General features: G+C 39.4%; 2 protein-coding genes across 5 annotated transcripts in view; one reads left to right on the forward strand and one right to left on the reverse strand.

Moving 5' to 3' along the window:
* The window catches only part of LOC147653243 (uncharacterized), a 201,142-nt gene that overhangs the window by 86,092 nt on the left and 101,612 nt on the right, over positions 1-13,438 (reverse strand). The window lies entirely within an intron of this gene.
* The window catches only part of SLC7A11 (solute carrier family 7 member 11), a 112,165-nt gene that overhangs the window by 16,974 nt on the left and 81,753 nt on the right, over positions 1-13,438 (forward strand). Inside the window, exons 4-5 of one of the 4 annotated variants that reach the window (XM_086890282.1) lie at positions 4,712-4,875; positions 10,911-10,985. In XM_086890282.1, coding sequence (XP_086746408.1) covers positions 10,940-10,985 — 46 coding nt within the window. In that variant the 5' untranslated portion in view covers positions 4,712-4,875; positions 10,911-10,939. Of the gene's footprint in view, positions 1-4,711; positions 4,876-10,104; positions 10,271-10,360; positions 10,986-13,438 lie in introns of those variants that run through there. The other 3 variants (XM_086890283.1, XM_086890281.1, XM_086890280.1) reach the window with 3 other exon arrangements.

A 13,438-nucleotide genomic window follows, 5' to 3' on the forward strand; every position in this document is an offset into this window, starting at 1 on the left:
GCCACTAAATTTTTGATGGCAAATAATAAAACTCAGTGCAAAGGTTGAGTTGTATTTGAAATTGTATTTTAAAATTAACTAACAGTAAAGCAGTATCTTACTGCACTTAGATGACCCTTAAAGCAGGTGCTAAATGAAAGATAAAACTTACAAAGAGACAATATATGAATGGAAACAGCCATGAATGCAAATAAATTTTGGTAATTTGAGATCAGAAGAGGAGCATGGAAGAAGAAAAGCCATGCAGAGAAAGTTAAGTACTGAGCATGACTGTAAAGACATGACTTAATTTCAAATACCAGAGATGTGCTGCACTTTGTTATCAGGCTACTGTGCAAGTCTGACTGGTTCAGCCGGCACCTAGGTAAGAAGGATATTGTAGTAACTGAGAGGTTTAAACTGCACATCTGTTTTGTCCCAAGGAAAAAAAAAACCATCCTTTTCTCCATGTGATGAGTATTGCCATATAGATACTTTTTAAATTCCTGAACAGGGACAAGGGCCCATCATCCATTCTCTGTTAAAATATATAGAGTAGTCTGTCAGCAAGTTGCAGAGGAAGGAACAAGAAGTTCATTCATAGTTGCACACTCCCTGGTGTGCCAAAATTTCACTCTCTGGGTGACAGTTAAGCATCTGGATATAAATTTTCATGGAAGAAACAAAGCAGTGTGTGTATGGTTTTGTTCACAGATTTTTTAATTTTAATTTTTTGTCCTTTCAGGACTTATTTTCAGAACAAAATAGTGGCAGATTTCCTTTTAACCCAGCAAACTTTAGTTGTTACAGCTCATTATGTATTTTGTGGTGCTGAGCTATGAATCTGCTACTTCAATTACAGAAACTGCCAACACACATACAAAAATCCAGAACATAGAGGCTAAACCATTCCTGCTTTTTATCTTTGGAATTACTTTTGCATACTCTGACAATTTTCCCTTATAAACAAAATGCAGTAACTAACAGATACAGTTAAGGAATGCAAAACAACTAATGCAAAACTTTGCTGTCAAAATAGAGAAAAAACTACTTTTTCAAACCTGAAGTTGGCACAATTCCTGGATTTTCTCTTCACCCTTCCCTTTGCTCTTCACACGCCTGAGTAATTAATTATCAGAAGGGAAGAAGAGGAATTAAATGCAAGATCATGCAAGTGGAAATAAAAATGTATGAGTCTTACCCCAAGATGAAGTCACTTATTAGGAGATCCTGAAATTTATAGCAATGGATTTTGCATATCTGGATAGATAAGGTAGAATAAGCTCAGAAGATAAAAATGAAAGAGTGTATGTAAAAGGATCTCTGAAATTCGCATAGGTTCCTGAATACATGGCTGCCACGCAGAAGCCAAAAGGAAAGGGACACTTACAGAAAAACTGGTCTTTGTACTCTTCATGGGGAGATGAAGGGAGAGTTGGAAATATGGACTGTGAGAGCATCATTTCTCATTTCCAATTTTTTTGACAGAACAATTGTCAGGAGTTGGAATTTCTATTTTGTTGCCCAGTGTGTTCAGAATAGCTCTTGTCAGGAGAAGCAGTATTGGAAATATAATGAGAAATACATTATAGAAAATAAAATTCTTTACTACTTTGACCTTTCAGTCCTTTACACTGTGCTTCATGGTGACATCCTCCATTTTGTGAAGGATAGCAAGGCTGTCCATACAAAGAGGAGAGCATTTCAAAAAGCTCCCTACTCTGGTTATGGGTTTTGTTGGAATTTCTGGATTACTGCCTCTTCTATTCTCTCTTCATGATAAAGAAGCAATGAAGCCTTTCCCATTTGGAAGGGGAGGACCAGTGGAGGAGGAGAATCAGAGAAATTACTCCCTAATTACCTCTAATAGAGTAGTTTGTATTTTAATGCTATTGCTTATTCTTGCTCTGCTTTGAGAAAAATAGAAATTCCTGTCTTTGTACTCAGACTTGACTGCTCTGGAAAGCAGGAGCAGTGCCAATTCCAAAAGGCAATCTGAGAAGTGCTGTCTCCTCAGCAATATTCCTGCTTGTCTGTGCACTGGTGTGGACACACAAAGCTGGCTCAGCTGTCTGGTCATGTTTTCCTCCTCCAATGTGCAGAACTGGCATAGCCTGAGGGGCAGGCAAGACAGAGAAAGGTCTGGATTAAGCTGCTTTGTTTGGTGAAGGTTTAGTTGAGCTATCTGGGATAATGATGGGTATCTGGATCAAAGAGTGAATTATACATTATTCATGAAGATTCACTGAGACTTGGGGCATTCACTGCCACCTGGAAAGGGACATGAAAAAATAAGGAAAGTAAGAAGAAATTCAAATGGGAATGGCTCCTACTTTAGTTCAGACTTTACTGAATGCGTGCTTTCAAGTGGAAAAAAGGGTGAGAAATAAAGATCAAAAACTAAAATAAAGCAACAATTAATGGCAATATATCCTTATGTAGCAGATTCATTGCTATCATGTCTGAGTAGAGGCCTTTAAATGTAGACATGATTTCTGAACCTGAGAGAATTTCAAGCTCTCAGGGACTGACTGTTCCCAAGGGAAAATCTTGAGAACCTTTCCTCATTCAAGGATTATTTGTGTAAATAAGGCATTACTTTCCCAAAACAAGACACAGGTGTTTTAAGAGTGTTGTCTCTCTTGTCCCACCAATGGGATGAGGACGGTGTTGTATCTTCTACCAATCAGGATGATCTGACCAGAACAGCTTATAAATAGGGTTCTGAACGCCTGCAATAAAGGCTTTATTTTGCCTCACAAAAAGCAGCTGCTGTGTGTGTGATTTCTGGGAACCCTTGCAATACCTCGCAATACTTCGTGTGCTCTAGTGACATTTAAATATACGTTATTTTCAGGAAACTGAACTGGGCTCTTTCCTTACTTTCTCTGAAGGGTTTTATAATTATTTTATAATTACTGAAGATAATTATTAACAAAAGGTGTACTCAGATGATTAATGTAATCTCTCTGCTTAACCTATACTCCTATCCAAGTAAACATTTATTTCTTGTTTAAATTAAGAGCAAATAAAAGCCTACGTTGTGTAACCTGAAGAAAAATTGAAACAGGAGCAGCTCAAGTTTTCCCCAAATTAAATTTCTGTGGTATTTTGACCTATTCTGCAGTAAGTGTTCACATGATTTAGAGTGCAGCATCTGTCTATACTCCCTCTCTGCAGCCCTTCTGTCTACCACAGAATATCTTTTACAGGGAGGTGTTGTGCTACTTGAAAATGACCACTGTTAAATTGGTGTGCTGTTTTAACTCAAGTACAATCTGTATTTTGATTCAACAGGTGAATACTCAGTACAGGAGGTATCTATATATTCAGGGTTGTATACTCAAATGGAGGGCCATTTCAGTGTGGGACAGGTTATGCACTGAGAAGGATTTGCTTTCACTATAGAGACAGCTGACTAGATATGTTTTCTACTCTGTATATTGGCTCCAAATTTCAGCTGTGTATGTGTGTTAAAGATGAGTGAGAGTCTTTTATCCTATTGAATCCTTCTCTGCAACCATCCCCACATGAGGGGACTGTTAGGGCCCTGCAGCGTCTAGAAAAATGTGAATACTGATTATATTTATTTAAGGCAAGAGCCCTCAAATTGTGCTTTATTAAAGAGTCCTCTCAACTCTCCTCTTTGAAATGCAAGCAAGGTTAACGAAGAAGAATAAAACTCTGAGGTTAGTGTCCATTTAGTTGCAAAATAGCCTATGATAAAAGTAGAAACATTTCATAGGAAAGCCTCCTCTCTTAATCTTCGGACTGGATTGAAAAATCTGGAAGTGGTGCATTATACACAGAGTGGAGCTGTTGATTGTTTCTAAGTTTATATGTGAAGCATGAATTTGAAATGTGCTTAGAAATCCATGTCAGTACTTTTTGTTGTCCTGGAGACTGAGCTTCTCAGGATCTCGGTAAATGGTACCTCTTCACAAATGTGGGGAGGGGGAAGAGGGCATATTTCTGGCATGGTTGATGTTTTGCACAAAATTTCAAAGTCTAGAAGAAGCAACTCAGAAATACTCTATCAAGCCCACATAGTGTCCATCTGCCATACACTGGCTTCTTAATCTTATTACTAAATGTCACAAAACATTGTAAAACTACTATGCTTGAATAGGTAGTGCAGCTGAAGACTAGATTGTGAATGTGGAAAATAGGAACTCTGTTTTCAAAGTAAAAACAGAGGCTGACTAAACCTCTCAGGAATACCATACAGGAGATCCTTCCTCTTTCTTCACTGACCTATCTGTGGGGTGTGTGTGTGAGTTTTGGATACAGTGACTGTCTGTGCCAACCCGAGCGGGTTTCTCAAGAGATACTTTGGACTGGTAGCAGCAACAAAAACTGTTACTGCTGACCTCAGCAGTAAAATTCTCGTCTTTATTGAAGTGTGGGAATAATATACGGAGCTGCACTAGTACAAACTGCTGAAGCACCTTGGCGGTGCTCCAAGCATGTGGTTTTTCTGATGAAGTTATTAATACGTCAAGAAGACAAAGTATGTGTATTTAGATGCCAATAAAATGATTCCCTGTAGGATCCACAGGCTGCACTTCAATGCTAAACTGCTACGACTGTGTGAGTGATTGACTGCCAGTCACAACTGAAACATTTCTGGGCGTGTACGTGCTTTTGCTTATCTGCAGGTTAAATCCCATCTTGTGGTAAACTCTGTCACTGCTTCAACCCTTAACTGAGATGCTTCTGTCCATCTCTGTAGATGGAAGTGCTGTGCCATTGCTACTAAAGAAGCCCTGACCACCCCACAGCTCATTGACTGAAGCCTGACCTTGCTACATTCATGACCCGCACAGTGCCCCAACCAAGCTTTGTTTGGTCTCCAGACAAAAAAATCTACATTAAATGGACCAAAAAGGAAGAAGTGTGAGTATTGCTGCATGTGGCAATTGAGAAAGGAATGAGAACAAAATGGGATCTACAATTCCCATTACAATTATTCTTGGGTAAGGGTGTAGTTTTTCTGCTTAAGAAAAATCAAATAACTTTGTATATATTCTCTATCTAGTCCAAATTGGATGCAGAAGAAGGGGAATGAGCTTGTTTAATCTGGTGGGATAGACAGGTGACCTTCTATTAAGGGTGGAAGTAAGGAATTGGGCTTCAGATTAAGACAAGGGATCTGAAAGATTTCCCCACTTAGTGGTCAGTAAATTAAAACTTTGCTTAAGTTCTTGAATTCTCCTCTCCAAGATTTTGCATAGATTCTTTTCATAACAGAATTCAGCAGCTGAATCTACCAGTCACACCTGTGAACCCATAGTGGGAAACTGTGATTTACAGAAAGTTCAGCACCTGATCAAATAGAAGAGTAATGCAAATGGATGATGACACTGTAGAAATTGTATGAAAAATATGATAAAAGTGATTATGGAGCTGATAAAGCCAAGGATAAATTTGACAATCTCTGCAGTTGTATGTTTTGTTCACATTACAAGCTTTTTATCTATTGTGAAGAATCCTCCCACAAAAAATGGGGAAATGGTATAGAAAACATTCTCAGTGCTAATCCTGTCTCTATTTGAGTTTTTCAAAGATTGTTTTTTTCTGAAGTGCCAATTAATTCTCTTCACATGCCCAGCCTAGCTTGAGTCATCTGAAGTAAAATCCTGACTTGCTGAAGCTGCCAGCAGTCTTGCCATCATGCCAGGTATCTGGCACATGCAGTTTTAATGGAAATTTACCCTGAGGTCTTGATTTCTTGAGTGCCATGGGTTATCTCAGTGTTTGCATCCAAAAGCTTTGGAAAAATAACATGGGGACTCTGAAAGTTATTGTCTCATTCTGCTAATGAGAAATGCAAACACAGAAAGCTCAAGAATATTTATGTACAGCATTGCTTAGGTTATGATTACATATATCCTGAATATGAAAAATGAGGTGTTATAAAATACACTCATATTTTCACATCCACAGGGCTTCAGTGAGAATTTGCTTTTTCTCATGTGGAGCTTTTATGCTTGATACCAGGTGCTAATGATTCCTGTCTGCTTAAAAAAGACAAAAAACAATCAAACCATTCAGCCAAGTTCATCATGTCTTTCGAAATAGAACTTTAATAGTGAGAAAAAATAGGAGGGTTTTCTAGAATCCTTTTTTCTTTCCTTCTTTTCCAGCTGAAAATTGGCAGCTATCAGCAAATTGAAGACAGGGAAACTTTCAGAAGCATTTGCTTTCTAAGATGCTGTTGGCTGCAGTCTTCTTGATATGAGAATTTTATTTGCTTCTTGCATTTTGTTGGAAGCTTTTGACTGAGAATACAAGAAAAAAATATTTGAATTGCTTTTGGATTTCTTACAGAGGTTTTATCTTATTTTTAAAATCTGTGAGCTGGATGTGAATTTCATTCCTTCTCATTTTTCCTTTTGCCGCTGAATATGTTTGTATCCAGCACAAAGTGGAATGCAAAATAATTGAGTAATTTGTAATACTGAATATTAATACTGAAAATAACACAACCCCCAATATTCTCAGCAGTTCCATTTGTAACTAAAGATTTGACCTGTAGTAGAGATAACAGAGTATTTTGATATTCTCAGAGTTCTATGTTTGCATTAAAACTTTAAAAATCTGTCCCAATCTGCTGAGATTTTTACTTCATGATGATTTATTCTCAATGACACCTTAGTTTTCAAAACGCTTGTAGATTCCGCTCCCCCCCCCCCACCCTCAACTAGTTAAATTCTTTCTCAACACTGCAATAGGAGCTAAAATCCTCACTCAAATCTTCTCAATGCTAGATTATCTACATGAAACAAATACTTTTAGGTGTTTTCCCATCCTTTGATATTTGAAACCAGACTACTGCCTTTCTACAAGGCTGCTTTCTGAAGCTCACAAACAACTTGGCATTATACACAGAAGAGTCCGATCAGTTTTCTAAACAACATTTTTCATGCCATGCCACCCACGTTTAAGAGTTTGGGGCTTTCCTCACCTCTCCAGTCTTGCTGTACTTCCTCTTTTTTTCCCATGTCTCCAGTCACCATGGCAATGTGTGGCTGAAGGCTTGGCTTGTGACTCTTTGGATTTGTTCGATGCAAAAAGCTGATAGACAAATGCCTGGAAAAATTTCTGCATCTAGAAATTATGTTTTTTGTGGGCTTGAGAATTGGGAACTCAAGTTCAGGATTGAACTTTAGGTCCTTCTCTTTGCTGCATTTGTTTTAGCATTACCATGAAGGTGAATGCTTTGTGTGTGTTTTGTAGCATTCCCATGGGGAAATACGAAAATTGTAGCTTCTTTGGAAAGATACAGCTGTGTCCTGATGTTGGCAAAAACTCTATTAGTGTGATCAATGGGGGTAACACTATGTCAGGTGTGTTCAGCCTGAGGTACTGAGGTATTGTTATTCCCTGTGTTTCTCAAGCACTGAGAAGAGAGGTGCAGCTGGCAGGAAGGTTATTCACACTGTGACAGGCCACTGGTGGCATTCAGGCAACCAGTCTGGGTTGCTGAATCTTCTGGCTGATGCTTTAGCTCTTTGCAGGGTATAGGTGTAGGACTTGTAGGTTTTCTGGTAAGGATTTTTGTTTGGATCAGGCGGTGGCTAGATTAATCAGGGCTGGTGGTGAGATTCAAAAGGAAACTCTTTCACAGTGATGATCTCAGTTATTCTCTAAAATGTTTGTTCAGGAGAAAATGTCTGTGAATTGGAAAAAAAAAAAAAACCCGAGAGAAATAATAAAAAGACTATGCACAATGCCAGATGCCATTAGAGGATGAAAGTTTGTTTTCAGAACATGTTTTTAGAAACATTGCTTCAAATAATTTCATCAGTCTAAAGAAAATTGCACTTTTACCTTTTCTGTTCTGCTTTTAGAGTGATTTTTTATGGAAGAATGGGGCTGTTCTGTGTGTTGGATACTGAGCATTGTTTGCTGTCTTGGACACTGAGCAATGTTTGTTGTGTTTGTATAGTGGTCCTTGCTCTGAGATGAATAATTGAAGTAAAAATGGCTGGTGAGATACAAATAATCAGAAGAGATTTTGTGAGTATACTGTAAGTGGGGTCAGGAGACAGTTATGTTCCAGCTTCATGACCTTCTCAGGCTCAGTTGACAGATAATGCTCATGAAATTCACAGAATATAACAGATAATCCCCCAACACCGAATAAATATTCCTTACCTTCAGTGGAACTAATAATTTGAAGTAAGGCTGGAACTCAAAGGAGAAAAGCTCCTATTTTTCTTGTTTTCAGTGGATACCATTGGGAAGCATTGTACACAAACATACTCCCTGGGAAGGCTACAAATGAGATCACTAGCAAGCTGCCAGGAGTTAAGAAAAGGAATTTTCTCCATCCAGCCGTCCTCTGGTCCTACCTTATAAATTTCCCTGGGAATTTCACAAGATTTGTATGCATGCTATTCCCATACCACTGAAGAAGCAAGTACCCTTTTTCCTGTGAGGGAGAGTGTTAATTGCTATGCCCAAAGGGGAAACATGTAGTCTTCTGGCTAGTAATTAAATGAAATGATTGAAAGCCGTTAGACTGCCCAGCATTTGTACTGGCTGGTTGTTGAAGACAGCTGGCTTGCAGGAAGCTGCCTCGGGGTCATCTGGTTATTGAGCTTTTGGTTCGATTTTGGAACTAACTTCCTGTGTAAATAAAGGGTAAACATTAGTTAAAAATGTCTACCTTAAAGTATCAAGTATTTGAAGATGTCATGTGTTTCTTCAATAAAAAGTCTTTGAAGATTAAAATAAAGGTCACCAGCCCAATTCAGTTCTCTGGTTAATGCTTTTTGCTGGTTTGATTTGATCCAGTTGCCTAATCTTACTGGAGGACAGCCTGTGGAACGGGCATCAAGAGAAAACAACTTGGCACAACATGCTACCTAATCCTGAGTTTATTTGTAGCCAGTGCCATGGAAATTGGCTTGGTTTGGGCTGTGGGGTGACAGGGAAGGCTCTGCCTGCAGTCAGTCTGTGCAGTCACGTGTGGGCTGCTGTACAGGGAAGTGAAGGATCATCTACTGAGCACATCAGTAGGTAGAGGCAGAAGTGGGATATATTCAGAAAACCGACTGCTATGTAGTCAAAAGCTACAATGACTTTGCTTTCTACCTATGTGCATGTAAACGAGATAAGCTTTTTTAATGCCTTCTTTTATCTCAGTGCCAACTATTTCAGGTGTGTTATAAATGAAAATATGAGGCTTTAAAAACACTGAGATTTTACAACTGCAGCACGTTGGTAGTCCAGGATTTGTTCTTTCTCACATAGATTTGAAAACACAGTTGTGCTGTGAGCTCAGTGCCTGCTTTTTGAAGGATAAAATGGTTTAACTGATCTTATTTTTACTCCCAAACCTAGTGCTGATTAAACAGCAAAAAAAAAAAAAAAAAAAAAAAAACAAAAAAAAACCTGTAAGAGCAGTAACTGTAGCAATAATGTCTCAGTACACAAATCTAATCTGAAGCTATTAGCAGCTGCAATAGTTATACGACGAAGAATTTTTTCCCTTTAGCATATATTATAAAGGCTTTCCCTTGATTAGGTCAACAGAGCTTGAAGGCTCTGTTTTAGGAGAACACACCTCTTTTTAACACTAATTGCTCAGTTTGAATTCGAATGATCAGGTGAAGCAAATGTATTTGTGCACCTGATTACCTCTTTATCTGGTCAGAGATAACACAAAAAATCCCCTCCTGATTCCAGAGGTCCTGGAGACCCTGTGGTCTGGGGTGTTGCCCTGCTCCTGCCCGGTCACACGTGCAAGGTGGCTGTAAATCTTTGCAGTGTATTTTAACAAAAAAGTGGTGGTGCGGTGCTGTTTCCTGACATCCCGGAAAACACCTGCACCTATGAAAATGCCTGTTGCGTGGAAATAATGTCTGTGTGCTCATTAGGCTGACTGGGGTGTGCTGCTAAGTAACTCAGGGTAACAGTGGGGCTGTATGGATCCTTTATGGTGGTTCCCGGTCCCTGCAGAGATTTCCAGATTAGTAACATGGACGTGGGAGAGGCTGATCAACTAAGACACTAGCAGTTCAGCCCCCGCAAACTTAACTTTTGTTGAGAGTTTTTCGAGAATGAAATTGGATTAGACCCAGGAATGACGTACCCTGTTTGATTTCTTTTCCCCTTGTACTCTGACAAGCTTTATGTTTAGGCAGGCTTTTGTTTCTGGCTCTGAACTGCTTTAAAAAAATTGGGAGTGCGTCTCGGGGTGTCGAGGGTGATATGCTTGCATTGACTGGCGAGGTTTAGGTCGAGCTGCTTGCAAGTCCTTTGTTCTTCTCACCACCCCCAGGCCAGTTGTACAACATGCCCGTACGGTTTAAAAAGGAAAGGGGGGGGGAAAAAAAAAAAGAGAAATGCTGAGTAATGCCAGCGGTTTCTCAAATGGCTGATGCAAACCTGGAGAATTTGCATCATCATTCAGCTAGAGTGACTTGGTATGACAAGAGCTTAAATACAAGTCCATGCGGAAGCTGCGCTGGTTTCCAATGATAGGGCAGTACCACAGCGTGAAAACGCAGGTGTTACTGAGCTGAGCTTGGATCACAGGAAGGGCTCACATACTCTTTAAGAGCTTGTTACCTGTGTGTAGGAGCAGCTGGAAAGATAAGAGAAGACAGAGGAAGAGACAAAGTAGTTGCCTACATAGAGGGGGGGAAAAATCCCCTTCGGTTTCTGCTGAAAACTTTTCTGCCTGTGCTTGCCAGCAGTGTGTTGGTGGCACTGTAGCATGTTTAGGAAAGCTGCTGTGCCCATGGTCTCTAATGCAAGCTACTTGCAGGGACAAACTAATGGCAAGTTGTCCTCTATGGACAGCAAACAGCCAGCCCAGGAGGGAAAAGTTATGCTGAAGAAGAAAGTGACACTTATGAGGGGGATATCCATCATAATTGGCACTATCATTGGAGCTGGCATCTTCATCTCTCCCAAAGGCATCCTGAAGAACACAGGCAGCGTGGGCATGTCCTTGACTGTGTGGACAGTATGTGGTATCCTCTCACTTTTTGGTAAGTCCCTGAAAAGTTTCTAATTGGTCTAGAGGGGCAGCTGGTGAATTATTGTGATTATTTCTCTGATTTTATGATTGGATAGGAACTCAGAGTGCAGAGCTTGAGCACCAATGGAACTACAGATAGTTTGTGCTGCATGATGGTTTTGTGGAGGGTGCAAAGATTTGCAAGCCCTGTCCCCCAACTCATGGCACCAGCTGGTGAAAGTTGGAAGTTTTTTTTTTTTTTTTGTGGGTCCCTAAAGGAACAGGAAAACCAAATGTGTGTTTTTCCCTGTAGAACGTGCTGTATGTATATTTTTCTCCTGTTGTGAGATGTATTTATGGTTTGCTTGTAAAGCCCCTGGCTGTGGGATGAACATGATGCATGAGCACCACTGAAATGTTTAGACAGCTCAACCTAGTTCCCTAGAGGCTACAGCAAAGTCTGAGAGGAATAATTCCCACTGTATGTAAGATGTATTGGCATGAAGGGGAGCAAAACAATAATACTAATAACCCCTTTTCCCAGCTCTTTTCTTCCTTCCTTGCTCATGAAGTTGCTTTGAAAGACTGGGCTACAAAAAACTGTGATGGAAGCAAATTTACCCTGGGAGTTTTATTGCTAGCCTGCTTATTGTGGGAGTTTTTGCTAATTCTTTGTGTTCTTGAAGAGTGTTGAATTCTGAAGAAGTCCAGTTAAGTTGTTCTGTACACAAAACCCTCATTCAGAGTGGAAAACCCTACCCTGGCCTCTGTGGGACAGAGGGTTCATTGACCTGTTTAATAGAGTTAATCTCAAAGAAACTGAAGAACTAACATGAATATTGGCTTTATTTAAAAAGGAAACTACTTGTTTACTGGCAGGAGCTAAGAGGACAAAGAGGAACTAAGTGTCTACTTAATAGGCGGAACATGCAAATGCCACCTTGTAAATTGGCTCTGACCTTAAAAGAAATATCCTTTACAGGCTAAACCAACCCAGGCCAAACAAACAGTCCTAGTAAGTTTGGACTCATCTGGGTGAAATCGTAAATGTATGGGTACAACGTGCAGCATAATCTCTTGTACAAGTGTGGAAGTTCTGCCTGCAACAAAATTCCCCTATCAAGAAAAACCTCAGATGCTATTTGTACCCCTGTCAAAAGACCTTGGGCTTTTGAGTTGCTTAACCCAGAATTTGCTTAAGCACTGAATTTATGGCTGTAACTTTAGTAGTAGTAATCTTCTGGCTGTGTAGTAAAGCTTCTACAAAAAAAAAAAAAGCTTCACAAAGAAACCAAACCAAAACAAGAAAACCAAAATAACCCCCTCTCTTTTATCAGACTGATTTTTTTTAGGTAATTTTCCAGACTTCTAGATGGAAGGACTGTGTAATTTGGCACAGCAAAAGATAGTATCTTGTTCTCAGGATGGACCTGTTACAGTTTGTTTGCTTTTTGGTTGTTCTTGCCTTTTTTTTTAAATTTTTTTTTTTTTTTTAGTTCCCTGCATGACTCTTATAGTTAAATCACATGTAGAGATCACGTAAGGTCTTGCTGAGGCTGTGTTTATAACATATATTAAAACACAATTTCATTTCATCCTGAACCTCAAAAAAAGAGGCTGGCAAAAGAAAATGCATAAACAGCTTTCTTTGGTGTGGCTGTAAGGGTTACTTTAAACACATCTTCAGGTAAGCTAAAGAATTGCAGATAAAAGTTGCCACATTTTTGCAAAGCCTCAAACAAAACAAATTAATAAAGCTGGAGAATTTGTCATCATGTGGTACAGCTTTAATTGGCTTTTACCTGTGATGTGGTTTTGACAACTGTAGTTCTTATCTAAAAGTGTGTGACATAAAGACGTGCAGGGAAGAGAGCTGAAATGAGTTAATGTATGTTTCTGATCTTAACTCTGTGTGATGCAGTGCTAACAAACTTTATTACTGTTCATTACTGGCTCCTCAGAGTCGCCTTCCAAAAGGGCTGCCTATGTTTTTTGGTTGTGGAACGCTATTGATGTGGTCCACCTGTGAAGCTGTGAATCCCCAGCTTTGTAGCTAGCTGATAGATCCTGACTTTTCACTGCTTTTGTAGTACGCAAAAACACTCCACCAGTGTTGAAAAGCTGTGACTATGTCACCCCCTGAGTTTTATATGTAAAATGTTAGGAGTATTGTTGAGGAAAATTCTTAATCTGAAGATCCTGCTTCCAAATTTGGGCCATTTGATTGCTTTTATCCATGGCTGAGGCGAGGTAATACAGTTTTTAGACCTTTAGAGTTTGAGCCAGGCATCTCTAAGGCTGAGAGGAGTAAATCAACCTTTGTTAACAAGTGTGTCAGAAATCTTTCATTTAGCGATGCAGTCTGACTACTTGGAAAGTAACATGTCTAGTGTAACAACCCACTTTCTTGTCCCTCTTCACCAGATGCATAGTAGTAACAACACTTACTGCAAATAGCTTGTCCAGTGGCTTTAAATATAAGTG

This window comes from Cyanistes caeruleus, chromosome 5 (genome assembly GCF_971803275.1).
Source record: "Cyanistes caeruleus chromosome 5, bCyaCae1.hap1.1, whole genome shotgun sequence".
NCBI lineage: Eukaryota > Metazoa > Chordata > Aves > Passeriformes > Paridae > Cyanistes > Cyanistes caeruleus.